Source organism: Rattus norvegicus, chromosome 3, assembly GCF_021556685.1.
Source record: "Rattus norvegicus strain SHRSP/BbbUtx chromosome 3, alternate assembly SHRSP_T2T, whole genome shotgun sequence".
Lineage (NCBI taxonomy): Eukaryota > Metazoa > Chordata > Mammalia > Rodentia > Muridae > Rattus > Rattus norvegicus.
The window spans coordinates 105574843-105602205 of NC_141536.1; the positions used below are offsets into that span (position 1 = coordinate 105574843).

At 38.2% G+C, this 27363-nt stretch overlaps 1 protein-coding gene across 4 annotated transcripts in view; it reads left to right on the top strand.

The window, feature by feature from the left end:
- The window catches only part of Knl1 (kinetochore scaffold 1), a 61947-nt gene extending 34584 nt beyond the window's left edge, over positions 1-27363 (top strand). For all 4 annotated transcript variants that reach the window (XM_087651993.1, XM_087651992.1, XM_087651991.1 and 1 more), the window contains 14 exon segments: positions 1095-1193; positions 4666-4781; positions 9606-9696; positions 10531-10647; positions 11752-11839; positions 16154-16231; positions 16409-16448; positions 17213-17314; positions 18834-18934; positions 21305-21373; positions 22074-22183; positions 23480-23598; positions 23995-24117; positions 25514-27363. In XM_087651993.1, coding sequence (XP_087508119.1) covers positions 1095-1193; positions 4666-4781; positions 9606-9696; positions 10531-10647; positions 11752-11839; positions 16154-16231; positions 16409-16448; positions 17213-17314; positions 18834-18934; positions 21305-21373; positions 22074-22183; positions 23480-23598; positions 23995-24117; positions 25514-25613 — 1353 coding nt within the window. In that variant the 3' untranslated portion in view covers positions 25614-27363.

A 27363-nucleotide genomic window follows, 5' to 3' on the forward strand; every position in this document is an offset into this window, starting at 1 on the left:
CTTTGTTAAGGATTCAACATAGTAGTTATATCAAATATTATCTTAGTCTGTTCTCTCTTGTAATAACTGAATACCACAAACTGGGGAGTTTAGACAGCCAGCTTGTGGTTCATTAAGCCTTGTCAGGTATATATAGTACTGCCACAAGTTCAGCATGTGATGAGGCTGCCAGACTGGAGGTACTGTGCAGAATCTCTGGGTGACCCATAGCATCTCATGGCTATAGCTTACCAAGTATCTCACTGGCTATAGCTTATAGCTCATTTTCTTCTTACAAAGCCATTAATGCAGTCCTGGGCGCCATAATATTATGACTTCATCCAGTTATCTTCTGCCACATACTATTGACATATGACCTTGGGAATTAGTGTGAGTTTTGGAGAGATCAAGCACCTTGACTTTAATAAGTAGAAATTAAGAACAAATGTTTTGTACTTTGAAAACTATATTGAATAACCTTAAAAATTTGTTAGACTGGGTTTGGTGGTTGGCACCTTTCATTCCATCACTCTATAGAGAGACCAAGATTGTGAATTCCAGGCCATACTGAGCTGCATAGCAAATTTGAACTACAGAGGGATATCTTTCGGGTTTATTTTAAGGATTTATTTATTTCATATATATGAGTGCCTTATCTGCATATACACCTGCATGCCAGAAGCGGGCTTCAGATCCTATTAGAGATGGTTAAGAACCACCATTTGATTGCTGGGAATTGAACTCAGGACTTCTGAAAGAAGTTTGGTTATTACCATAACTTGGTAGATAAAGCTGTTTAGAAATGAATGGTGTTGGGGTTGGGGATTTAGCTCAGCGGTAGAGCGCTTGCCTAGCCTGCACAAGGCCCTGGGTCCGGTCCTCAGCTCCAAAAAAAAAAAAAAAAAGAAATGAGGGGCTGGGGATTTAGCTCAGTGGTAGAGCGCTTACCTAGGAAGCGCAAGGCCCTGGGTTCGGTCCCCAGCTCCGAAAAAAAAAAAAGAACCAAAAAAGAAAAAAAAAAAAAAAAAAAAAAAGAAATGAATGGTGTTAAAGTCGGAGTGAATGTACTTTGAGTGAGCGTTCATATAAAGTCCTTTTCTTTCTTTTTTTTTTAGAAACTGAAGGATGGACAAATTACAATCAAAGAGTTCTTCATACTTCTTCAAGTTCATATCTTAATACAGAAACCTAGGCAGAGCACTCTCCCAGCCAAAGTAAGTGCAATTTCTTGGCAAAATATTCATCCTAGCTAAAATATATCATACTTTGTTGTTGTCATTGTTGGTGTTGATTAAGTTAGGTTGCACCACAGCAAGCATTTATTAAAAGATAAAATCATGAACTGGGGATGTAGCTCAGTTGGTAGAGGCTTGTCTACCACGCTTGAAGCCTTAAAGCTGCCAAGTCTAACAACCTGAGTTTGTATCCCCTCACACTGATGCACTTGTAATACCAGCTGTAGTCTCCAGCATTCCAGTGATGCTTTTGGAGGCAAGATCTCAGATCAGTATCCAGCTTGCAGCTCTCCCAGTTTGACATCCATGAGTTTTTTTCCTCCATCAGTGGTTTAACTAACATCTTCAAGTCTTGACGAATGTCAGTAGAGCCAAGTCATGCTCAAGAAGAAAAGAGACTTGAAAAATCTTAGATATCACAAGAAATGGGTTATATGTAGATCCTGGGGAATGAGGTTCATAGCTGTGGGCATCTGTCCCAAAATTTGGATGACTGTGAGTCTCTGAAGAGTAGAAGTGGGAAACGTGTTTGGTGGGAGTGGAGATGTTTCTAACCTTCGTAGACAATGTTTGTAGCTACCTCATATTTCTGTGTGTTGTAGGAACTCAGCTGCCTGCACTGGCAGAGGGTGCTTTTATAGTCATCCCCAATACTTGCTGTTTATGGAGAGGTTCAAGCTAAAGTTCTGTAACCCACAAAGTATAATTAGGCTGAAGAACTCCTTGGCCAGAAATACCAAGTGTTGTTTATATAGAAGTTGTACACTTATTCAAAATGAGTAAAAATGGCTTGTACCCAGAATCTCTAATTCAAGATGCAACAAATTACTCCGCCCACTAAGTACAACAATAAAAACTATCCAATCTGTTCCACAGTGCATGAACCTTTTATTCACTGGCACCTCTGCCATTTACTAGCATGATTGTAGGCTTTACCTTTTTAAAACTTATTTTTCTTTTATGTTTATTGATTTTTTTTTCATGCATGTTCTGTGGATCACATTTATGCAATGCCTGAGGAGGAGAGAAGAGGTCATTAGGTACCCTGGGGCAGCAGTTAACAGATAGTTGTAAGCTGCCATATGGTACTCGGAACCAAATCTGTGTCCCCTATAAGAGCAACAAGGGCTCTTAACTAGCAAGCAAAAAAAGAAAGAAAAAGAGATTGGCCTTATATTGAATGGAGATGTCATGTAATATTTTTATAACTTTCTTTTCTTGTTCTTTTACAGAGAACCTTGATTTCATTTAGTACCAGTGTTTAGAAAACACAATCAACATTTTACTATCGCCATTTTGTTTTGAGTCAGTACACATAGTTTTGATTTTTATGCATTAAAAATTTTTTTTTTTTTTTTTTTTTGAGCTGGGGACCAAACCCAGGGCCTTACGCTTGCTAGGCAAGCGCTCTACCACTGAGCTAAATCCCCAAGTTTTTAAGAACTCTAAGAAGTTCTTAAAGAAGATTGTAGCCGGGGCTGGGGATTTAGCTCAGTGGTAGAGCGCTTACCTAGGAAGCGCAAGGCCCTGGGTTCGGTCCCCAGCTCCGAAAAAAAGAACCAAAAAAAAAAAAAAGAAGAAGATTGTAGCCAATTTTTAACTTCAACACTTACAGGCAAAGACATTGCCCATCTCTGTGAGTTTAAGGCCAGCCAGGGCTTCACAGTGAAACCATTTCTCAAACAAACAAACAAACAAACAAATAAGAACCTGATAATTGAGCCAGTGAGATGACATATTGGGTAAAGGTGTCTGACACTAAGCTGACTGCCTAAGTTTGATTCTGCAGAACCTACATGGTAGAAGAAAAGTGACTTATACATCCGTGCTGTGGCTTGCAAGCCACACATATAATAAATAAATATAATTTAAAATAAAAAATAATTTTGACACTATGCTGGATGTGGTGGCCCACATCTATAATCCCTGTTCCTGATAGATACAACCAGGAGGATTACAAGTTCAAGGTCATCCTTGACTACATGTATATTTCAAGGGCCACCAACTCTCTGTGAGACCTTGTCTGAAAAGAAATAGCTGGAGGGGCCCAAGGAGATGGAATAGTGGTTAAAAGCAGTCTCTCCTGTTGCCGATGATCTAGGTTTGAGTCCCAGCTCCAATATGGCTGTTCACAACTGTATAGCTCCATTCCCAGGGGATTTGACAGCCTCTTCTGGCTATTTAGGGCACCAGGCATTAATGATGGACATACATACATACATGCAAACGAAATATACACACCTAGGTCATGGGGACTGAACACAGTCCTCATGCTTACTTATCTCCCAGCTTTTTAATAGATAAGTCCAAGGTTTAGAGTGTTGAAATAACATATTATGTGCTGTACTGCTTGTAAGTAATGAATGAAGTGGTATTTGATTTTTTTATAGTAATGAAATTAAAAGGCTTATTTAGGTTAATTTTTTCCAAAACAAGATTATGTTTATTTGTCTTTAAACTAGAGTTGTAAAACATAACAAACTGTTCTTTAATGGGTGGATGGATTGGTTGGTTGAGATAAGGTCTCTAGTTTAAGGTACCCTGGAATTTACTATGTAGCAGAAGATGGCTTTGAACTCACAAAGACAAGGTCCTTTTGCGTCAGTCTCCTAAATACTGGATGGCAGGCATGAGCCACTACTACTGCCTTTTTGTTTTGTTTTGTTTTTTGTTTTTTCCTCCTTTCTAAGTAAAGTAGTTCCTGGTTAGCTTAATTTTGAGGTATTGATTTTTAAATTACATTTATCTATTGCATGTATATGTATATGTGTACATGCATGTACATGCTTTGAGGTCAGAGGACAATTTATGGGAGCCACCTTGCTAACCCTTGATTTTTCTTAAAATAATTCATGATTATTTTTAAACCACTTTCAGTCCTATAAGTCAATATTCTTAGCTTAACTGAACATCTGTGGAAGAGTGGATTTTGAACCAAGAACCTCATGTTCCCTATACTGAACTGTTTGTTTGACTTTAAGAAATAGACACTCGGGCTGGGGATTTAGCTCAGTGGTAGAGCGCTTACCTAGGAAGCGCAAGGCCCTGGGTTCGGTCCCCAGCTCCGAAAAAAAAGAACCAAAAAAAAAAAAAAAAAAAGAAATAGACACTCTAAAACTTGAATTTGTTCTTGTATCTGTTTTTGTCCTTAAAATGCCAATTTTGAGCTAGGTATAAGTCAGGTACTTCTATAATTCCAGTACTTGGGAGGATCAGGAGATCAGTGAGAGTTCCGTATAGACCCTCTATTTAAAAACAAAAAACAAAAAAAAACAAAATTGTACAAGAACAAAAATCAACATCTGGTTTTGCCAGACATGGTGTTATAAGCAAGAGGCCAAGATCACACGTTCCAGGCCAGCCTAAACTACATAGTAAGGTTCTATCTTAGATTTTAAAATAAAAAGGTATCAATTCTGATTCATTGATTCATTGATTACTTTTTTTAAAGTTTACTATAAACACATTACCTACCACAGAAGATCTGATGTTGAGACAATATGTTTACGGACCCAAGATACAAATTTACAGAGAAGATTGTGAGCTTCTTCGACAGAAGATTGAAGAGTAAGGAAGTTTACATTTATTTCCCTGTAATTGTGTTTTGAGGGTCTGTGTGGTATTTTAATTAGAATAACAGCACTGTGAAAAAAATGAATGGAATTAACAACCAGTATGACAGGAATAGAAACCCAGTTCAACCTACAATATTGTATAGCCTTGAATAGTTATTTACTTTTCTTTTCCTCTTCATAAAGTAGTAGTGATATCTATTTAATGGATACCATGAGCAATAGCCATTATTTACACAAAATGTTTTATATCATGAATGAATATATGATGAATAAAAAGATAAACTGAAATTATTATGTTATGATAAAAATTAGTTAAAACAGAACATCTTCAAAAGAATATAATATGCTGCTGTTCACCTCCCATGAAAGACAGGGTTTCTCTGTGAATCCCTGGCTGTCCTGGAACTCTCTATGTAGACCAGGCTGGACTCAAAACAGGATATCCCCTTACCCTTGCTTTGTGAGTGCCAGATTCAAGTTGTAAACTGCCACACTTTAATTTTGGGTTTGTAAACTGGGTGTTATGGTTCATGACTATAATACCAGCATTTAGGAAGGGAGGTGGAGAGAGGAGGATCCTGAGTTTAAGGCCATGAGGTTGTAGAGATGACTTTAATGGTTAAGAGCACTTGCTGTGCGGTCATGAGGGTAAGAGCTCTGATTCCAATATCCACATAGTAAGTCAGACATCACGCCCATTTGGCCTTCAAGCCCAAAGATACACACATCTATTCATGCAAATAGATAAATAAATCTTAAGAAACAGAAAAGCCAGGCCATTCTGGTCTACATATCTTTTCTGCAAAAAATAATTGTATATATAACTTGATATGCTGGCATAGGCCTTTTCGTTTTAATACTTAGGAAGCAGAGGCAGGGCAGATCTCTGAATTCAAGGCCACCCAGGGTTGCAAAGCGAGATCTTGTCTCAAAAATATAGTAATAACAACTGTATAGTATTCAAAATCAAAGTTATTTTGGTGTTTCTAATTTTTGCTACATGTTCCCTCAATTTACATACATAAAAGAATATAATTTTACTTAGAAGATAGCTCAATCTTGGATCTTTGTAAGTAGTAAGATTTATAATTATAAATCTACTTTTCTTAAGATAAACTAAAATTCAAAATAATGTTTATTTCATGCTATTTTAGTACTTTCCAATTACTTTTGACACAATCTAAAAAATAACTTTTAAGTGTCATGGTTTTTTGTTTTGTTCAATTTGTGTGTGATACTGGGCATTGCTTGACTTAAGGACTTAGAGAGTGCTAGGCATTTAATTTCCCTACTGCTGAGCTGTAAAAATCATGTAAAAATCATGTAGTTTTGAAGTTATTTATTTTATGTGCGTGGGTATTTTGTCTGCATGTATGCATGTGTGCCTAGTACCCATGGAGGCCAGAAAGGGCTTCAAATTCCCTGAAATTGAAATTGCATGGTGAGCTGCCATGCGGGTGGATTTGGAACTGGTCCTCTGGAAGAACAGTCAGTGCTCTTAACCATTGGACCGTCTCTCCAGCCTTACTTATGTAGTTTTAAAAGAAATTTAAAATAAAACTGTTAAGTCAGTATTTCATCTGGATATAAGGCATATACCTATAATCTTCATACTAACGAAAAAAGATGGTGAGTTCATAGCCGTCCAGTGATAACTATATTCCAGGTCAGCCGGGGCCATGTAATCAGACCCTATCTCCTGAAGAACAAACAAATGCAGCGAGGTCCTCTGGTGTGGTTAAAGGACCTGAGGTCAGACCTCTAACACCAGTGTGAAAGCCGTGAGAATAATAGCACAAGCATCTTTAATTCAGAACCTCCTACCGGAAGATGGGAGGCAGAGACAAGAGACTCTAGCTGTTCAAGGGTCATGTAACCCGCTATATACAGCATCAGAAAGCAAAGAAGGGACTTGGGCCTTAAACAGCTGGTATCTGAGGGTGTCCTCTGACCTCCACACATGCCCATAGACACACTAATGTGCACATATACACACTGTATACTCACACAATCAAGGGGAAAAGAAGGAACAAACAAAAATTATGGTACACCAATTTTGTCTGATTCTACTTGGTCATTCAGCATATCTATCTATTCAGCACTGCCACAATCTATATTAGTTCTAGGGTTCATCACTGAATAAGACAGATAAGATTCTTAATGTTGTAAAGTGTGAACTGGCGGAACCTCAACAGGTGGCTCAGTGAGGAAGAGCATAAGCGGCTCACGGCCGCCTGCAACTCCAGTTCAGGGCATCGATGCCCTAATAATTGTTTAGTTTCTTTCATGCACCTAGTGTACATAAGCTCCTTCAAGTACACACAAATATAGATAATACATAAAGCTTTAAAAAAAAAAGAAAATTAATCTAACCTTAAAAAGAAGCAGCTCACCAACCAGAGCTCCCATGGACTAAACCACTACCCCAAAGGCTATACATGGACTGACCCATGGCTCCAGCTGCATATGTAGCAGAGGATGGCCTTGCTGGGCACCAATGGAAAGAGAAGCTTTGGTCCTGCCAAGCTTGGACCCCCAGTGTAGTGGAATGTGGAGGAGGGGACAGGAGGGGGGTGGATGGGGAAGGCAACACCCTTATAGAAGAAGGGGAGGAGGATGAGATAGGGGGCTTATGTCAGGGAAACCAGGAAAGGGAATAACATTTGAAATGTAAATTTAAAAAAAAGATCCAATTTAAAAAAAAAAAAGAGTTGGTTTAGATTTGCTCTGTTTGATTTTTTTGTACCTATGTGTCGAGGTTATAGTTCAGTGGAACATTTTCATAAATATGCATAAGGGTATACCTAATTCTCGGTATCACAAATATCTTTATTAGAGATTTACTTCCTCTATTTATTAGTGAATATTGAAATTATAGCAGCTTTCTTATTGAACAGTGTCTCATTGTGCCAGGCTAGTCAGGAACTCATGTTTCATAGCTCATACTATCTAAGAATCACAGCTTAACTTTGCTGTGTTTTATAAATTCTATTTTGTTAAAGTTTGATAAACTTTGGGGTAAATTGAGAACTTTTACTTAAAACACCAACTACAACTTCACAGCAGTTATACAATGACATCTTAAACTTGAAAGCAATGTGTTTCCACTTACAGAAAGCAAATAGTGTGATGTAGGACTCCTTGTTAGAAAGCTTTTGATTTGTAACACTTCTTTTTTTTTTTTTTACTTTAAAATTTTTATTGTTTTAAATTGTGTGTGTGTATGAGAGAAGGGGGAGGGGGAGCGAGTACAGATGCCCAAAGAAGCCAGATGTTGGTGTCTCTAGAACTGGAGTTAATAACATTGTGAGCCGTCCAGCATGGGTGCTGGGAACTGAACTCAGGTCCTCTGAATAGCAAGCTCTTAACCACTAAAATTAGTACTTATTTATAAGTACTTTTCTATCTTGTTCTTTTGAGACAGTGCCTCAAGAGACTAAAGTCTAGGCTGACTATTCTGGGCAATCTTCCTGCCCTGGTCTCTGAAGTATTAAGAGTACAAGTGTATACCATTCCTCAATTGCAAATGCAGCCGTCTTATATAATTCAATATGTGCAGTATCTGCTTTGCATAAAACAATAAATAATACAGGCAATGGACAGGTAGTAGTAGGAAGGTGCCTTCCTGGAGGGGGTTGGGATTTTGTAAGTATTAGCCTTGACATATGTAGTATGGAGAACCAGGGGCAGTCATTTCTGGAAAAGCCAAATCCCTGTACTGAGGGGGAAGGAAAAACAAAAGAAAACCAAAAAACTCTAAGAGCAGATGGATGTGCAGAGTAGTACAGTGGGTGTCCAGGTGTGGGTGGGGAGCCTGCAAGGGTGGGAAGCTTGAATTTTCAGAGTGATTGGCCAGAGTTATGGAGAGGAGACCCTAGTGAGTGAGGGCTGATATTATCTGTCAAGGTCTCTAGAGGATCTTGGTTAGCTGCTGGCTGAGTGAAGATTGGTGGTCTGGTGAAGTGAGCCTGAACTGCCTCCAGAGGCTGCTGCACTTGCTGGGATGCTGACCTCTTGAGTTTAGAACCTAAGCTGCAAGGAAGTGGTGGATCCCAAAATGTATTGGGGAGACAGAGCAAGCAGAAGGAAACCTTCATGGGCTGTGGGAGTAAGCCATTGAGGGAATTTTGGGAATTCAAGGGTGGGAGGACGAGAGTTTGGGACCCCTGGCCTGATTTACCAGGCCCAAAAGGCTGAAAGTTTCGGGGGCTCAGCCTAGAGCTGTCCTAAGACTCAAAATCAAGTCTTTGCCCCCTTTTTTTTCTTGCTGAAGACCCTGGAAACTAGAACCTTAGTAATTGGGTGCTACCCTCTCCTACTGCCTTCTCCAACCCCTCCAAGTCCTGCCATCCCCCAAAGGTACCAAGGCCCCCTGGGTTCTCCAGTGGACTCTGGCCTCTCTGACCCTGAGATCTATCCCTCTTCCCAGCATCATCGGGACATTGTCTGTCTGTCTGTCTGTCTGTCTGTCTGTCTGTCTGTCTGTCTGTCTGTTTTTCAAGATAGGGTTTGTTTTTGTAGCCCTGGCTATCCTGGAACTCATTCTGTAGGCAAGGTTGTCCTCGAATTTACAGAGATCAGACTGTCTCTGCTTTCCAAGTGCTGGTACTAAAGGTGTGCCTAACTACATTAGGCTCATTATGACATTCTTAACTTTTGTTCTTCAAATGTTGAATAATCGTCTAGCTATGTTTTCTGAGTGAATTAGTCCTCCTGTGTAGAAAAAAAAAACCCTAGAAATAATTGTTTGGCTGTATGTTTAAGCTGGCTTATTCAAGCAGAATTCTAAATCTTGTACTAACATTGTTTATTTTAGATTGAAGGTATCTGCGTTGAACCAAGATAAACTATTGGTGGATGTAAATAGGAACTTGTGGGAAAAAATGAAAGACTACTCTGACGAAGAGGTATTTTTGTTCTATTTTCTGAATAAGAATTGACACGTTTTGATACATTTGGAACTGTTGCCTAGCCTACTGTGGTGGCACACTCAACCTTTAATTCTAGCATTTGGAAGGCAGAGGAAAGTGGATCTCTGAGTTCAAGGCCAGCCTGAACTATAGAGCTAGTTCCAGTATAGCCAGGACTACACAAGGAAACCCTGTCTCCAAAACAAACAAACAAACAAACAAACATATAAACAAAAAAGAACTGTTACTTGATAGTATGGAGTTCTTTAGTCTTAGATCTAATGTGTTGCTGTGGTCTTATCTAATTATTACCAAGTAATTGTTAAATATAACCTTTCTAATGCTTGATGTTTAATTTAACATGTAAGAAATATATAGGATGTTCCCAGCCTTTTATTTGCATTTTCCTTAGATTTAAATGAAGATTTTCTTTAATTGGTTAGCTACTTATTAGTTCATTTTACTTATGTCCTCATATATAATCATGTTTTGTTAATTAAGAGCCAGTCATTTTCTAGTTTATAAAATGAATAAGTGAAAGAATCAAAACTGAAGTTTTTATATTTTTAAATCGATACGCAGATCCTAAGTGTGGTGGCAAGCACCTGTGATCGCAGCTCTTTAACGGCAGGAGCTGGAAGAACATGCGTATAAGACCAACCTGGTCCATATGACTTCAGATCTACCAATTTGCAAATGAAAAGTTCTTGCCTTAGGATCAGAATCTAGATTAGGCAAAGCATAGCACAGGCAATTGAACAGAGCTTACTTACCTTATCTGACTTTTTTTTTTTTTTTTAGTAAAATGTATTCTTTAACTTTCTCATACAGCTGAAGACCTATGGAATTTACCTTAACAAAATAAAATCACGTTATACCAAGATGACGAAAGTCTTCACTCACCAAGGAAAAGTGGATCTGTATAGCAAATTGGTGCACTCAGCTGAGGTAATTTGGGATGGTTGACATATAGTAATGTATAGTAGATATAAAATATGAAATGCTTCTTAGGAGATATATAAGTGAGGCTTGGATAAAAGTTTGTTTCTAAAAAGTGAGGTTCTAGTAACCAAAAACTTCAACCTTGGACATTAGAAGTAAAATGAAATATAGTTACTATTATGGGCTATGTCTCATATATTGTCCATTTTACATATTGAAATAAAATACTTGTGATTCTGTGTCCCTATGCATACAGAAGGCAGTATCATCTTCTTTATATCCATATTCAGTTGCATATGTTTGTGCATGTGTTTATCCTTTTTCTTTTACAAAGGCTTTACACATGGAGCTGAGAGTATAGCTCAGTGTAGATCATTTGCTTAGCATTTGTTCAGTCTCCCATTTGAGAGACAGAAGTAGGGCGCTCATGCCGGTGAGCGGGAGCATGTACACGTGTACATAAGACCAAGCACAATAGCCTAGCTCTGCTTAGTAAGTACCAGCAAATACGTACAGGAAGTATGGTATACAGTGTCATCTGTATAGAAATAAAAATGCAAAAATAGCTGTGCCTGGTGCATAGACCTACAGGAAGCTGAGCAGGAGGATTGCCATAAGTTCTGGATCACATAGCAAGAACCTGTCTCAATAGCAGCAGCACAGACAGAGCCATCCGTTAGAGAAAACCAGCCCTTCTCACACAGTGAACTCAAGGCAGTTCATGAAACACGCATAGAAAAGAAATGCTATAATAAAGAGAAAGACAAAATTCATTTGTCTTTTAAAATTAAAAATTTTAAGTCCAGACTAAAAGTCGTAACCTCAAGATTTGCCTTCATGCCAGTGTGGTGGCGCAGGAAGTCCAAGGCAGGAATATCACAAGTTCAGCGTCAGCCTAGGCAATTTTAATTGTAAGCCTGGCTTTAGTTGGAAATAAATGGATAGGGATAAAGGGCAGCAGTAGATCATGTGACCAGCATGTTCAGTCACTGTTATTGCCAAATTAAAAAGGGAAACAAGATTTGCCCATTCACAGTCGTGACAGTAATTGAACTATTAAAGGATTCTTCGGAGCTTCAGCTTTACAATCTATAACGTTTTTGTGTTTAGACTGAGAAGAGGAAACTTCAGATAAAAATCAACGAGATGGACACCATACTTAAGAAGATCAATAACTGTCTCACTGCAGTGGAAATAGGTAAAGTAATGCTTTCCTTCAGGGGCTGAGGACAGAGCTCAGTGACAGACTACTTACCTGGTATGCAAAAGGCCTTAGGCTCAACTTCTGAAAGTACACAAACTTAAAGGATAATTTTCTATAAATGGTACTATAAGTTAGAAAATTTGGTCTTAACTATGCTATTTTAGCAGCCTGAGTTCTTAAATTGGAACAAAGTAATACCCTTTTTTTGGGCTAATGAGTTAGTTCAGTGCATAAAGGTACTTGCCATCAAGCCTGATGAGCTGGGTTTGATTCCTGGGCCCACATGATGGAAGAAGAGAACTGGTTCTCATGTGTTCCCTCTGTTCTCCATAGGCATGCTGTGGTGCACACCCCACACCCCAGAATAAATCAGCGCAATAAAAAATACTAGAAGCTGGTTTCCTATCATCATCCATGATAGTAAAGAAGAGATGTCCAAAGAAATAAGTTCTTTTGCAAAGCTCTTCATAACCTATGCCATAATCTTGTATGGTTTTGTTTATTTGGGGGACAGAGTCTGTGTAGCCCAGGGTGGCCTGGAATTTGCCTGAGCTACTCTTGAACTTGTGGTCCTCCTGCCTTGCCTCCTAAGTGCTGGCATTACAATGTGTGCCTCAATGCTCAGTATTCTGGGGTTTTGATTTTTTTTGTTTTTCAATCACACTTGTTTGTGTTCGTTTCTTAGTGTACGTACTTTTAAGGTTATGTATTTATGAGATTTTTTAAATTTTACTTTAAGTGTATGAGTGTTTGCCTACATGAGTTTGCACCATGGAGGCTAGAAGAGGGTGTCAGATCCCCAGAACTGGAGTGACAGATGATTGTGAGCTGAAGTGAGTGTGCTGGGAATTGAACCTGGTACTCTGGAAGAGCAGTCAGTGCTCTCAACTACTGGGGCAGTTCTCCGGCCCCACCCACACTTTTCTCTTGTGTGTGTTCCCAGGGTGTGTGTGCCACGGGGGACATATGGAGGTCAGATGATAGCTTTTGGGTGTCAGTTCTCATATGTCTCCATTCTGGGTTTCTGAGCTCTAACTTGGGCTTACGTTACTGCTGAACTGTCTCATTGGCCCATGTTTTTAATAGATAAATTATCTCTATGTGGAAATTACTTAACCATCTTCTTTGGCCACTTCAACTCCCAACTTTTAGTTTTGCTTTCCTTTGTCCTCTCAAAGATCACAAAATTCCACATACTCATACTCACATACTCATGTTCCTAGTCTTTAGTCTGTTTCCTTTTTTTGACACTGCTGATTGTTCTTTTCTTCCTAAAACATTTATTTAACTTACCCTCTGAGGCATTACAACACCTGACTCTAATTCTATTCTTTACTTCTGGGCTGTCCTTTTAGCTCCCGTATGGGCCTCTCTTACCCAAACTAACCCATCAACACCTAGGCCAGGTATGACTGCCCATAACTCTAGTTCCAGGGGGTTCAACATCCTTTTCTGGCATCCTCAGGCATACACATATACACACAGGCACATGCACATTTGTGCACACCTGTTACTGTACACACACACACACACAGATAGACATAAAATAAAAATAAATTGTTAAAAAATTGTAAGCTGTGCTCGCTTCGGCAGCACATATACTAAAAAAAAAAACTATAAGCTTCATGGAGGTAAAATTAGCATGTTTTCTTCCATTTTTTTTAACATCTCTAGCATTGTGAATTGCATAGAAAAATTGTCTAATACATGCATTCTGCATTTAATTGAAAACAAATATATGAATATCATAGTTTTAAATTAACTTACTGTCTCTTTTCAAAAACACATAAATTAATGATTTCTATTATGTCTTCACAGTAATCTTAAATTACTGATTCCTTCCCTTTATCATTTTCATTCCCATTGAATTTATTTACCTCACTGTCATCTTTAGCGTGTGCCTAGGGGTATGGCTTAGTTTGTGGTTTGCTTAGCATGCACAGAACCCTGAGTTCCATCTCCAACAGCATCTCCTGAAGTCAGATATGAATGCACATGCCTGTGACCCCAGCAGTCTGAAGGTTAAGGCAGGCAGAACAGAAGTTCAAGATCATCCTGAAGTACTTGAGGTTTTCAAAAGGAGAAAAACAAAAAATAGTTGTGTATTGGTGGCTCAACAATTGCAGTCCCAGCATTTGGGAGGTCAAGGCGAGAAGACTGCCTTGATTTCAGGACTGGCATGTGTTGCATTGTTGTGTTCTAGGCTAACCTGAATAGTATGAGGTCCTTCAGAAAGGGAGAGAGAAGGGCTAGAGAGATGACTAAACAGTTTGTGAACACTGGTTACTCTTCCACAGGACCTCAAATTCTATTTCCAATACCCACATAGTGGCTATAACTAAATTCCCAGGGGACCTAATGCCCTCTTCTGACCTCAGAGGGCATCAGATATGCATGTGGTACACAGACATACATGCAGACAAATCACCCATTTACAAATAGTAATAAATTTGTTTAGAAGTCTCTCTACACCCCATATAAAGAGCAAATAGAAATAACAAGGCTGGGGGTGGAGTTCAGTGGCAGAGTATTCTCAGGTCCATGGATTTGATCTTCTCAGGACTGAAGAAAAAAAAAAAAAATCCACAACAGAAGAAAAACCCAACAGCTATGCTTCTTTTCTCATTACTTACTTTACAAATTTGCTGAGTTTGTTCCTTTTGTATGATAGTACTCAGAAATAAGAACATACTAGTAACCAAAACCAAACATGATTTGTGCCCTTGTGGAACTTTTTTTCCTCAGACAGGGTAACATGTAGAATATACTGACCTCTAAAGTGCTCCAGAGTATCCTTAAACACCTGATGCTTCTTCCTGTACCTCCACAATATTAAGATTACGTATATATGGAACTTTTAATATGAAGTAACTATTGACACTAAACAAATAAGCTGGGTGTGGTATTATACGCTTGGCATCTCAACCTGTAGGAGATGGAGACAGGAGGATCAGGAGTCTGAGGCTAGCCTATGTTACATAAGACCTTTGTTCAAAAAAACAAAAACACCGAAACACCCTTCCCTCAAAAGTAATTTTATAGTAAGTTTTGTAGAAGATCTTATAAGTTACTGAGATACTTCAATAGAAATCTGATCTAGTTAAGAGGTCAAAGCAGCCTTACCTATACAGAAGAGACTTTTCAGCTAAAATATGAAAGATTAATAGGAGTAAAAAGACAAAAAGAGAAGCCAGGCATGGTTCACATCACTAATCTCATAACTTGAAAAGCTGAGGCAGGAGGATTGCAGTGTGTCTGAGGCCAGCCTGAACTACAGAGTAAAACAGTTTCTTTAAAACACGTACACAGATAAATGTGTGTTCAAGCGCATACACAAAGAACAACAGACTATTAAAAATTAATACACATAGAAAACTCATAGCAATTACATGTGTTTGAAGATAGAGATAAAGTAACAGAGAACAAAAGGGAATGTCTTCTAAAAGGTAGATTTGTTAAAGACTAGGCATAGAACAGCCTCCCAAGGAGCTCTAAATAGTTTTATAAGAAGTGAATTAGCCATGTGTTTATTAAGCACTAATGGTGGTAAAGAGCTTGGGTTTGGATAGATAAGTAAATGCAAGCTGTTTGTCCTGGTGCACATCTGTAATCTCAAGCACTATGAAGGTTGAATTAGAGTCTGCATAATGAATTCCAAACCAACCTGAGCTACATAGTGAAACCTAACCTCAAAAGAAGGTGGGAAGTATTTTTGAGGTAAAATTCAAGCTTGGAGTAGGTACTTTAATCCCAGTCCTTAGAAGGCAAAGACAGGAGGATCAAGAGTTATCATCAGCTTACTCGGTGGGGCCAGCTTGGGCTACATGAGACCCTGTTGCAAAAAGGAAAAAATTGTCAATGCTAACTTGAGACAAACTGGGCAGCTGGTGCCCCTGTAATTTTAGCTACTTGGGAGACTTTGGCAGGAAGATTGCAGGGCTATGGCTGGCCTCAGCCAGACTCTCGGGTACTAGGGAAGCATCGGCAGTGCTTGCTGCATGAGCTGACGATGACCCATTAGAGGAGACCTGACTCGAAAGGGTCTGCTGACCTCTAGTGCTCACCACTCCCCCCCACAGAGAGAGAGAGAGAGAGAGAGAGAGAGAGAGAGAGAGAGAGAGAGAGAGAGAGAGGATAATAATAATAAATGTTTTAAGTATAAGATGAGATCACTGTCATTTGCTCTGAGTTCACTTATCTGATACCAAAAGTCTTTGAAATAATAGCCCAGGTCTTTAATGGCAGATGTGTATTTGTGAAATATTCCCAATGCTTCATTTGACCTCTAATGCTTGATGTTTACCTTAGAAACTAAGAATTTGGAGGCTGAAGAGAAAGATGATGCCATGGAAGATTGGGATTCTGAAATACGAGATGCAGAGAAAGGTAACTAAAGGTTAACTAAGGTTAACTAAGGTGTTAAAGCCAGAGAGAAATGCACTGTTGAGCTCATTTACGTGTTAGATGAGATTAGGTTAGGTCAGAATTTTCAGTAAAGTAAGTGATGTGTTTCAGGTTTCTCCTGGTGTCCTCTTTATGCTTGTTTTGTTTTTGTTTTCATAGAACTGGAAAGGCTGAAAACTGAGGAAGAGGAGCTTCAAAGGTCAGCTAACCGTTGAATGTTAAAAAAAAAATATGATGTTGCCAGATATGGTGGCTCATACGATTTGATCCCAGTGCGTTTTAGGCCTAGCCAAAGCTACATATTCATTCTCTCTCTCTCTCTCTCTCTCTCTCTCTCTCTCTCTCTCTCTCTCTCTCTCTCACACACACACACACACACACACACACACACACACAACACACACACACACACACACAAACAGCAATGCACATAAAATTTGAATTGACAAACATTAACTTGACAGATAGTAATGTTCGACTGAAATTAAGTTGACAGAACTCTGGGTATGTTGGTACATGCTTATAATCTTAGCAGTCAGAAGGCTGAGACATAAAGATTGCTGTAATTCAAGGTTAGTATGTAGACTTTGAATTCATAGAGATCTGCTTACCTCTGCCATCAGTGCTGGGGTCAAAGGTGTGCACCACTGTAGCACCACTGTAGCCAACCTCTGCCTTAGCCTTTAAGACAGAAGTTCTGATTGAACCCGGAGCCTACCAATTGGTTAGACTGACTGACCAGCAAGACCAGGGTTCATCTGTCTCTGAAGCACCTGTCCCAGCACTATTACAACACCTTGCTTGTCTTTCCTGGGTGCCAGGGATCCAAACTCAACTCCCTAAGCTTTCACAGGGGAACTTTTTATCAACTGAGTCATCTCCTCATCCCTGAAACATTTTGTTACTATTCTGAACTCACTAACAAATACTTGTTTTTCTGTGAATACCTGATTTTATTTGCAGAAAGTTCTTAGAAGTAGAGACACAGAAAACGCAGACCCTTGCTCAGATAGAATTTATAAAAGAACAAACAACTGAAACAGAAGAATTATTGGATCAATTGAGGTAAGAAAAAGCAGATGTCACCAGTTTCTGGTCTATCCTGTACCTTATATGTTGCTATAGATTTTTGGAGGATTTGGGGGTTTATTATTAATGTTTTAAGTTAGATTTTACCTGTGTTGCCCAGGCTGGCCTAGAATTTCTGGGTCCAAGCAGTTGTCAGCCTCAGCTTCTGAAGAATATCCACATTCTAACACCACAATACCCAGCAATTGTTATGGCCTTTAAACACCTAGAGCTGCAGTTCTTACCTTCCTTATGCAGCAGCTGCCCTTCAGTAAAGTTCCTCACATTGTGTGACTCCCCCAGCCATAAATTATGTTATTGCTACTTCATAACTGTAATTTTGTTACTGTAATGAATTATAATGTAAATATCTGTGTTTTACAATGGTCTTACTTAACCACTGTGAAAGAGTTGTTTGACCCTCAAAGACTGAGAACCGTTAACCAACCTTTCAAAAAAGTCATTATACTTCAAACCTAAGGTAAAAAAACATATAGGGCCATGAGTTAGGTTAAAATATTTTAAAATATTTTTGTATTTCTGGAAAGCTGGTTCAATGGTTAAATATACTGTTCTTGCAGAAGATCTAGTTCATTTCTCAGTACCCACATGGTAGCTCACAACTGCCTATAATCCAGTTCTAGGGGATCTGATGTTTAACATTTTATCAAATAGATCCCCTTCCCCTCCAATATATGATTCGAGATCGAGTCATATACATAAGATTGAATCAAGTGTTGTTGAACATAGCAGTAATCCCAGCACTTAGGAGCAGAGGAAAGAGAGTTGTTGTAAGTTCTTTATCAGCCTCATCTACACAGCAAGTTCTCAGCTAGCCAGAGTATACAGTAAGACCTTGACTCAAAACAGAAAACAAAAACAAACAAACAAAAAAACCAAAGGAACAAGAAAAAGCAAGACTGTGTAATCATATATTTTTCCCAGGGTTTTGTTTTATGTTGTTTTTCCTCAAAAGGTCCTTATTGCTCACAAAGATTCCATTGGTGATAGGTTTCCATGTGTATGTGTGAATGGAATCATAAAGTTTTGCATTATCCTTGCACAAGGGTTAATTTGTTCTTATTTTAGTATATGTGTTGCCAACGTGCTTGTCTGGTGTTTTGAGATACCATCTCACTGTGTAACACAGGCCAACCTAAATCTCAAGATGATCTGCCTACTTCAGCGTCCCAAGGGCTAGGACTGAAAATGTATGTCCTTCTCCCAACCTGACCATTCAAATTATTTAAATAAAAATATTATTTTCCAATCCAGTGGAGAACAAGAACAGTAGCTACTATTGGTTCTATTTGAATGATATCATAAATTCTTTATTTGGGCTAGTAATTTCTTGGATTGAACCCCCAGCATTGGGAAGGGACGAAGGAAGGAAGGAAGGAAGGAAGGAAGGAAGGAAGGAAGGAAGGAAGGAAGGAAGGAGGGAGGGAGGGAGGGAGGAAAGAAGGAAGGAAGGAAGGAAGAATAGACTTACTTGTTTTTCTTGTTTATTCTCTAGTTTTTCTGAGTGGGATATCATCGAGTGGAGTGATGAACAAGCGGTATTTACCTTTGTTTATGATTCAATAGAACTTATCATCACTTTTGGAGAGCCTCAGGGTAAGCAGTAAAGCTAAAATGATCCTCTACAGACAAATGAATGCCCTAAAGATAAAAGCCTACATTCTATTGTAATAGTAACTATTGACATATGACGATACTGCTGAGAATCTCAGAAGAATACGTTACTTTAATGATAATAGTTTGGGGAAGTTTGCTAGAGTTTGAACCCAGGAACTCCTACATGCTAAGTTTAAGCTATCCCAGTACAAACACATTTTGTGTTATAGAACTAAGACTATAGTAGAGCAGAGTGTGGTGGCATGGCTGGACAGGGTCACCTGCTCCCTGGTGAGACCCTGTCTCAGAAGACAACGAACAGTAACAATGAAAATACACTGGTTTTGAGTTCTTTTAGATAATAAAATTATCTCTAACCAAATAATATTTTTCCCGTGTGTGTGTGTGTGTGTGTGTGTGTGTGTGTGTGTGTGTGTGTGTGTTAGAAAATTTACTTGAATGGCTGTTATTCTTGATTGATTTTAGCCTGAGAATACAGCTCAGTGGTAAAGCACTTAGACTGCTATACCTGATTCCTTGGGTTCCATCTGGAGCATTGGCGGGGAGGGTAAAATTGTAATCCCCTAAAAAGTTCTCTATATAATAAGCCATCGGAGTAGCTAGAAATCTGTAGACACTACATAGTTACTGTACAGAATATGTCATGATCATGTCTTTTTTTTTACGTTTTAATTTTAATATGTCTATGTTTTCAGCATGTGTGTATATGTATGTGTGTGTGGGTACCCATAGGGATGAGAAGAACCTGTTGGATGCCCTGAAGCTGGGAATCACAAGAGATTGTGAGCCTGATGTGTGTGCTGGGAACCAAACCTCTACACCTCATATCTGTTTTCCTCATGCACCTGTAGTACCTAGGACATAGCAAGTAATAATAAACCATTCAACATAAAGAGTTGGAATCTGAGAAGCAAGGAGAAGCAAGAAGTAACTTAAAATTTTGACGAATTAGCAGCTAGTAGATTAGGAGATGTTGGCCCCACCGTTCTCATAAGGTTTTACTTGATGTTTTGTTTGTTTGAGACAAGGTCTCAGAATGTATATATACTTAACTGGCCCCAAATTCAGAGATCTACCTGCCTCTGCCTCCTGAATGCTGCTGCTGTGCACCTTGTGCCTATTTGATTCTTGAGGGGAAAATGTTTGCACAGAAATCATAGTCGAGGGAGGAGCTCTTAATATTTTCAGTTGTAAAATATAGTCTCTGGGTACTGATGGTAACCCAGGACCCAGACTTGTTGGCTTGGCTTTTTTTTCCTTCCTGTTGTTAGTGTTGACTTTATTTCCCATAATTTGTTTGGGTTTTTTTTTTTTTGTTTGTTTGTTTTATTTTGTTTGTGGGGTGTGGTGTTGTGCTTTTAGTTTATCAAGATAAGCTCTCTATTTAGCCATGGCTGTGCTAAAACTCATTCTGTAGACCAGGCTAGCTTCAGACTCAGATTTGCCCAAGTGCTAGGATTAATGACATTTACTACTAAGCCTGGATCATAAATTGGTTTGATGTACCCAAGCCTGAAGACAGGCACAATAGCATAGTCCTTTAATTCTAGCACTCAGAAGCTGTAGCAGATGATCTCTGAGTTCAAGGCCAGGCTGCTATACAAGTTCCAAGACAGTCATAAGTACATAGAAAAAAAATCTACCTCAAAAAAAGGAAAAAGGAAAAGAAGCAGCAGCAGCAGCAAAACTAAGATACCCCACCACAGTCCTAAAGTTTCTTTTAAAATAAAAACAAAAAACAAAAAACAAAAACTGAGCTGGTCATGGACGTAGAGGTCTTCTTTAATCCTGTCACATAGGAGGCAGTGACAGACAGATCTCTGTGAGTTTTAGGCCAGCCTGGTCTACAGAGATAGTTCCAGGACAGAACGGCTCTGTTACACAGAGAAAGCATGTCTTGAAAAAGAAAAACAAAAATCAAAAGAAGAAGGAAAATGTTATGAATAAATAAACAAACAAACAAATAAATCTATGTTTTACACTTTAATTTCTTTCAAGGGCCTACTAAGCCAATATTATTGAATGATATCAGGGGATCTTTGCCATATACAGAGAAAAATGTGATTCAGAAATAACCTTCAGTGGAATTCTAAAGTATTGGAAAACGTTTAGGAGACAGCTCAGTTAATAGAGCGCATGCCTGGCATTCATGAAAGTCTAGGTTCCATCCTCTGCACTGCATAAACCAGCTATGATAGTATATGCCTATGATTCAGGAGGTGAAGTTAGGACAAGAGCATCTGAACTCCAGAGCTGTCCTCAGCTACACACGATTTTGATGCCAGCATAGGTTATGTAAGGATGTGGAGGAAATAAGAAAGAATAATCTCCTATTTTGTTTCTCCTTAGTTGGTCTCCCTTTCTTGGACAAGGCTTACAGGACGATTAATGAACTCAGTTTTCAGTCTCTGTTAGACGGTAAGTTCTAAATATTTAAGCCTCTAAATTGTATTGGTAATCTACAGGTATAATAATGTCCTTAAAATGTGTTTTGAGACATAAAACTGCTTGTATAGTATTCTAAATTCTGATTAGACTTTAAGAGAAATTATTGTATTACTTCTAGATATTAAATAATGATTAATAAATATTTTTATTTTTGAAATTAGCACTATGGGTACTCAGTCTATACCATATATTATATTATTTATATCAATGCTATAAGTAGATATTATTTTCTGCTTTACCAGTTAGGAAACTACAGATCATAAAAATTAAGTGCTATGGGGCTGGGGATTTAGCTCAGTGGTAGAGCGCTTACCTAGGAAGCGCAAGGCCCTGGGTTCGGTCCCCAGCTCCGAAAAAAAAGAACCAAAAAAAAAAAAAAAAAAAAATTAAGTGCTATGCTTATAATTACTTAGATAGTAAAGAAAGCCTAGCTTTGAACTCAGAAATTTCATGATCCATTTAAATTTATGCTTTCACCAAAAATTTGTTATATATGCTTAGGCTTAAACTTTTATAGAGTGGCTTCTATAACTCCATATGTTATGCTCATGTTTGAAAATAAAAAAATAAAGAAGGCATCTAGTTTGAAATGTTTCTAGCTTATATAACATTATATTCATACAGTAAGGTGATGAATAAATAATATCATTTTCATTTTTTCCTTATTCAGAAGATAAAGCGCCTCCTTCCTCCCTCTTGGTCCACAAGCTTATTTTCCAGTACATTGAAGAGCAGGAGTTCTGGAAGAAGAAGTGCACAACACAGCATCAGGTGCCCCAGGTAAAGTCTACTGAAGCTTTCAGATCTTGCCTCTTAGTCACAAACAGCAGAACTGAAATTCTACATATGTAATAATACCCTGAAATTATAAATATATTCAGTTGTCCACATGTGGGGGATTATAATAGCCTCTGAACCTCAAAAGGTTTTCTTTTTGCGTGTGTTGAGCAATGGGATTAAAGGCACATGTCACCATTGATCATTTTATTTTACTTCTTTAGTTCATATTCAAAATAATGTAGTGTTGTTTTTGTTCTTGTTCTTTGGGGTTTTTTTTTTTGGTTTTTTGTTTTTTTTTTCCCAGAGCTGGGGACCGAACCCAGGGCCTTGCACATGCTAGGCAAGCGCTCTACCACTGAGCTAAATCCCCAACCCCTTTGGTTTTGTTTTGAGACTATGTCTCTGTAGCCTAGTCTGATTTGTGTAGCCAAGGTTAACCATGAACTTTTTATTTATTATTTATTCATTCATTTTATGTATATAAGTACACTGTTGCTATGTACAAACACACAAGAGGGCATCAGATCTAATTACAGATGGTGGTGAGCCACCATGTGGTTGCTGGGAATTGAACTCCAGATCTCTGAAAGAGCAGTCAGTGCTCTTAACCACTGAGCCATCTCTCCAGCTCAACCATGAACTTTTGATCTACTTGTCTTCAGTGCCCAAGTGCTGGGATTCCAGATATGCACTATGATTTACGCAGTGCTGGGAATCAAACTCTGGGCTTTATGCATAGTAGGCCCAGACTTTTTATTCATTCATTTATTTATCTATTTATTTTATGTATATGATAATACTGTCACTGTCTTTCAGACATACCAATTAGGGCATCAGATCCCATTGTGGATGGTTGTGAGCCACTGTGTGGTTGCTGGGAATTGAACCCAGGACTTCTGGAAAAGCACCCAGTGCTCTTTCTTAACTACCAAGCCATCTCTCTAGCCCCAACTTTGTTTTTTTAAGTTTTATTTTTTTATTTTATGTGTTTAGGTGTTTTTCCTACATATATATCTGAGCCAGATGTGTGCAGTGCCTGAGGATGCCAGCAGAGGGCGTCCGAGTCCTCTTAAATTGGAGTTACACATGATTTTTGACCATCATGTGGATACAGGATTCAAACCCAGATCCTTTAAAAATTCAGCTAGTGCCCTTAACTACTGAGCCATCTCTCTAGCCACTAGAGCTGGACTCCTGACTAAGCTTCATCCCTAAGTCCCAAAATAAAGTGTTTCAGTATGATCTTTTCATACACACACATACTTACAAAGTCTATTTGTTTGTTTATTTTTCTAGATGCTTCAAGAACTCTCATTGGTAGTTAACCATTGTAGGCTTCTTGGAGAAGAGATTGAATTTTTAAAGCGATGGGGACCAAATTATAGCCTAATGCATATAAATGTGAATAATACTGAGTGAGTATGTTCAGTTCCTAGGCTCTGTTATAATAAAGTATAAGTTGAGTGGCTTAAATAGCAGAAACATAATTGACTTAATATTCTGGAGGCTAGAAGTCTGTGGTCAGTATTAGTAGGGGTGATGACATCACTAGCCATTGAAAGACCATGTTTCAAACGAAAAGGTTGAAGGTGCCTGAGATCTGGATCACATGCTCACCTCCAGCCGCGCCATGAATATGCATACTTGTGCAATCTTTCCCTGTCCTGTGCAATAACTATCACGGTGTCTTGCTCCAGATGCTTCCCTTTTTTATTTTTCCTATTTGATAAGGACACGAAATTATAGCCACATAAGTTTCTTACACAAGTATAAAAGAAAAATCTGTTTTTACTTGTGTCTGTCTTTTATAGATTACGGCTTCTATTCTCCAGTTCTGCAGCATTTGCAAAGTTTGAGATAACTTTGTTTCCCTCGGCCCATTATCCCTTGGTCCCACTACCATTCACCATTCAAAATCACCTTGGGAAGACTGGGTAAGTAAACATTCTCAGCAAGAGGTCCAACTACTTTTGTACTCTTCTTAATTCATTCCAAAAGTCCTTGAGAGTGTCAGCAAATACATTGCAAAATGTGTCACTTGTTTCTGTCTTCCTTTTCCAGTATTTGTTCTTTTTAAAGTCAGTGGTATTATTACTGTTTCGAGTGGATGCCAGAGTCCTGTCTTTTATGATGGCTTCAGGTTTTCAATGCTTCTCTGTAAAACAGGCAAGATTTTATAACTGGAGATGTGCTCAGTTGGTAGCATGCAGAAAGTCTTGGCTTGCATTCTCAGTACCATGTAAATCAACCATGGTGGTGCTGCACACCTGTACTCCAGCCACTTTAGAGGAAGAGGGAGCAGGATCAGAAGTTCAAGCTCATCCCCATTAGACCATGATCTACTTTAGAATTATTTTTGATAATACTGTGATATATTAGAAGCTGTCCTTCTTAAAGTCATCAGCAAACAATAGTTTAGGATTTGTAGCTGACAAAATTAACTTGGAGACCAGATGGCTCAGTTGGTAAAGAGCCTGCACAGAAAACATGAAGACCTATGATCCCATGCCTAGCACACAGGTAAAATCAGGGTGAGGTTGGTACACACCCCTAACCCCAGTTCTGGGAAGGGTAGAGACAGCCCAACCTGAGAATCACTAGCCAGCCCATCTAGCCAATCAGTAAAAGACCTGTCTCAAAAAATAAGTTGGAGAGCAACTGAGGAAAACATAGTTTGTCTACCTCTGGTCTACACCCACACACACAGGAACACACATGTGCATGCATGCAAACACAAAAACAGGGTAGGGATTGTGGAAGGGGTTGGAGAGATGGCTCAGTAGTTGAGAATGCTTGCTGTTCTTTCAGGAGTCCTGGGTTTAGCTCCTAGCACTCACCTAGTGGTGACATATTAGAACAAAGAGTACAGCAGCCTACAACCATCTGTAACTAACTCCAGGGCACTCACTGCCCTCTTCAGGGTGGCGCCAGCACCTGCCCTCCCATGTGCCCATTCCTATACACACATAATTAAATCAGAATCTTTTGTTTTTGTTTTTTTTTTAAGCCATTAGTGGGGTTGAAGATATAGCCAAGTGGTAGAATGCTCGTCTAGCCTGTACAAAGGCCTAGGTTTAATCTCTAGCGTTATAGGCAAACAACAACAAAAAAAGCAACTAGACCAGGATATTTACAATTATATATAGAATTGGTTATTCTGCCTTATTTTAGAATACAGTTTCAAGTAATGTTCTGCTTATTTACAGAAATATACATTTGTGCTTCCTAGGAACTTAAGAGAGAATGTCCAAGGACATGAGTAGCCCTGAATTGGAGAGAAGTATAAGTTTCTCAGGAAAAGTAATTAAAATACCCTTTTGTCTTTTCTAGCCATGATGAAATTGCTGCCGTTATCTCTAAAGTGCCCTTAGAGGAAAACTACCTGAAGAATGTAGTCAAGCAGATTTACCAAGATCTACTTAAGGACTGAAACTTTTGCCATAAACCACAGATCACAGCTATAACAACCAAGAAAAAAATATCCATTTACCCAGGCATAGAGGTGAACTCTTGAAATCTCAGGATTCCAGTAAGAGATGATCAAGGCCAGCCTATGAGAACTGGTTGAAAAACAGAGTACTTAAATGGTACATCAGAGTCAATATTGATATTTACCCTTTGTCTTAATATCATATAAAACTAGCAAAATTCCTCCCCATGATGTCATAGTTAATTTGTATCATAAGTTTTAAAATACCTAGTCAAAAATGATGAGGTCTCAAATAACATATTATCTACTTGCTATTATACCTATAGGTTAAATGATCAGACGTGTGAAAATTTTCCCCTAAAGTAGCTTATTGATAGAACACTTATCTTGTGTGTATGAAGCCCTACATTTAATACCACAAAAAAAAATTTTTTTTTAAGAAAGTCGAAAGTTGTGCTCTTGCCTTAATACAAGCTCTAAGAGTAACATTTATGAGGAAAGATTAGTAATTCCTCCTACCTGGAGCTGTGTATTTATGGTTTTTGCATAGCAGATCTATCTACAGTAGAAACATTTCTATCAGTTTCTCCTAGTAGATACCTATAGCACAGCTACTCAGAAGACTGAAACGGGGGGACCACATGACCTCATGCTTTAGGACCACTCAACGTAGTCAGTGGATTTGTCTCAAAACCAAAAGAATATGTCTATTCACAAACTACTCATACTTCTCCATTTCAGAAAGCTGTTAAAGAAAGTAGAAGCACTCAGCTATTGGAATGGTTGCCATATTTTCTTGAGAGTCTTGGTATTTTCTTTACAGTGTTTATTAATGTTTTCTCTTTCTAATGTGTACTCTTTCCAGGAAAAGTTCACTAATTTTGGCCTGATATATTATGTAAATATATGACTGGTTTTGTATTTGTGATGTATGTGATAATGAAATAGTATGCCTTCAGTGCAGGTCATTTCCTTTTCTATAAAGAATGCTTTACAGCAAGATTTTCAATCTTTTTTTTCTAGTGGAATTTAAACAATATCACATTGCATCACTAGTTTCTCACAATCATAAAAAACTTGCTTTCTGAAACCACATTTTTCTCATATACAAAAACAATATATAGATTGTTTAATAAATTAACAGTATTGTCTCTGAAGCAGAAAGTGTGAAGGACTTCCCCCACATACTTGTCAATTGTAATCACGCTGACTTTGTTTACGCTTAATTCTAAACTGTGTTTACATTTTTTAAATTAATTTATCTTAAATTTTTTCTTTTTATATCATGGTAAAGCCATTTAGTTCCACAAATGTTTTTATCTTATTTTTCTGCTAGGTTGTACTTATGATCTATACATCAAAAGGTCACACACTCTGAAGGCTTTCAAAAGTCAACTCAAAACCCTTTTGACTTAGAAAGTAAGCCAAAGTAGCCATAAAAAAACTTGTAAAGTCATCAGTATGATTTGCTTCCTATAAAATTTAATTCATCCTTCTGACGAATTTTTTTACCTATATATCTAAAAATTAGAGGTTTTCTTTTATTTTTTCTCTTAAACTTGAAAAAACTGCTCCAAGAATTTTTCTTATAATGGCTTATAATGGTTTTTTGGCTTTTGATAATGTAATTATGTTTATATAGGTGTTTGTGTTTTTCAATGTTTATAGTTTTGACAACTTTCATAATTTCTAAGTTTTTCTTTTCATTTAAAGATTTTTTTCATTATTAAAGTACATTCATTACGTGTAA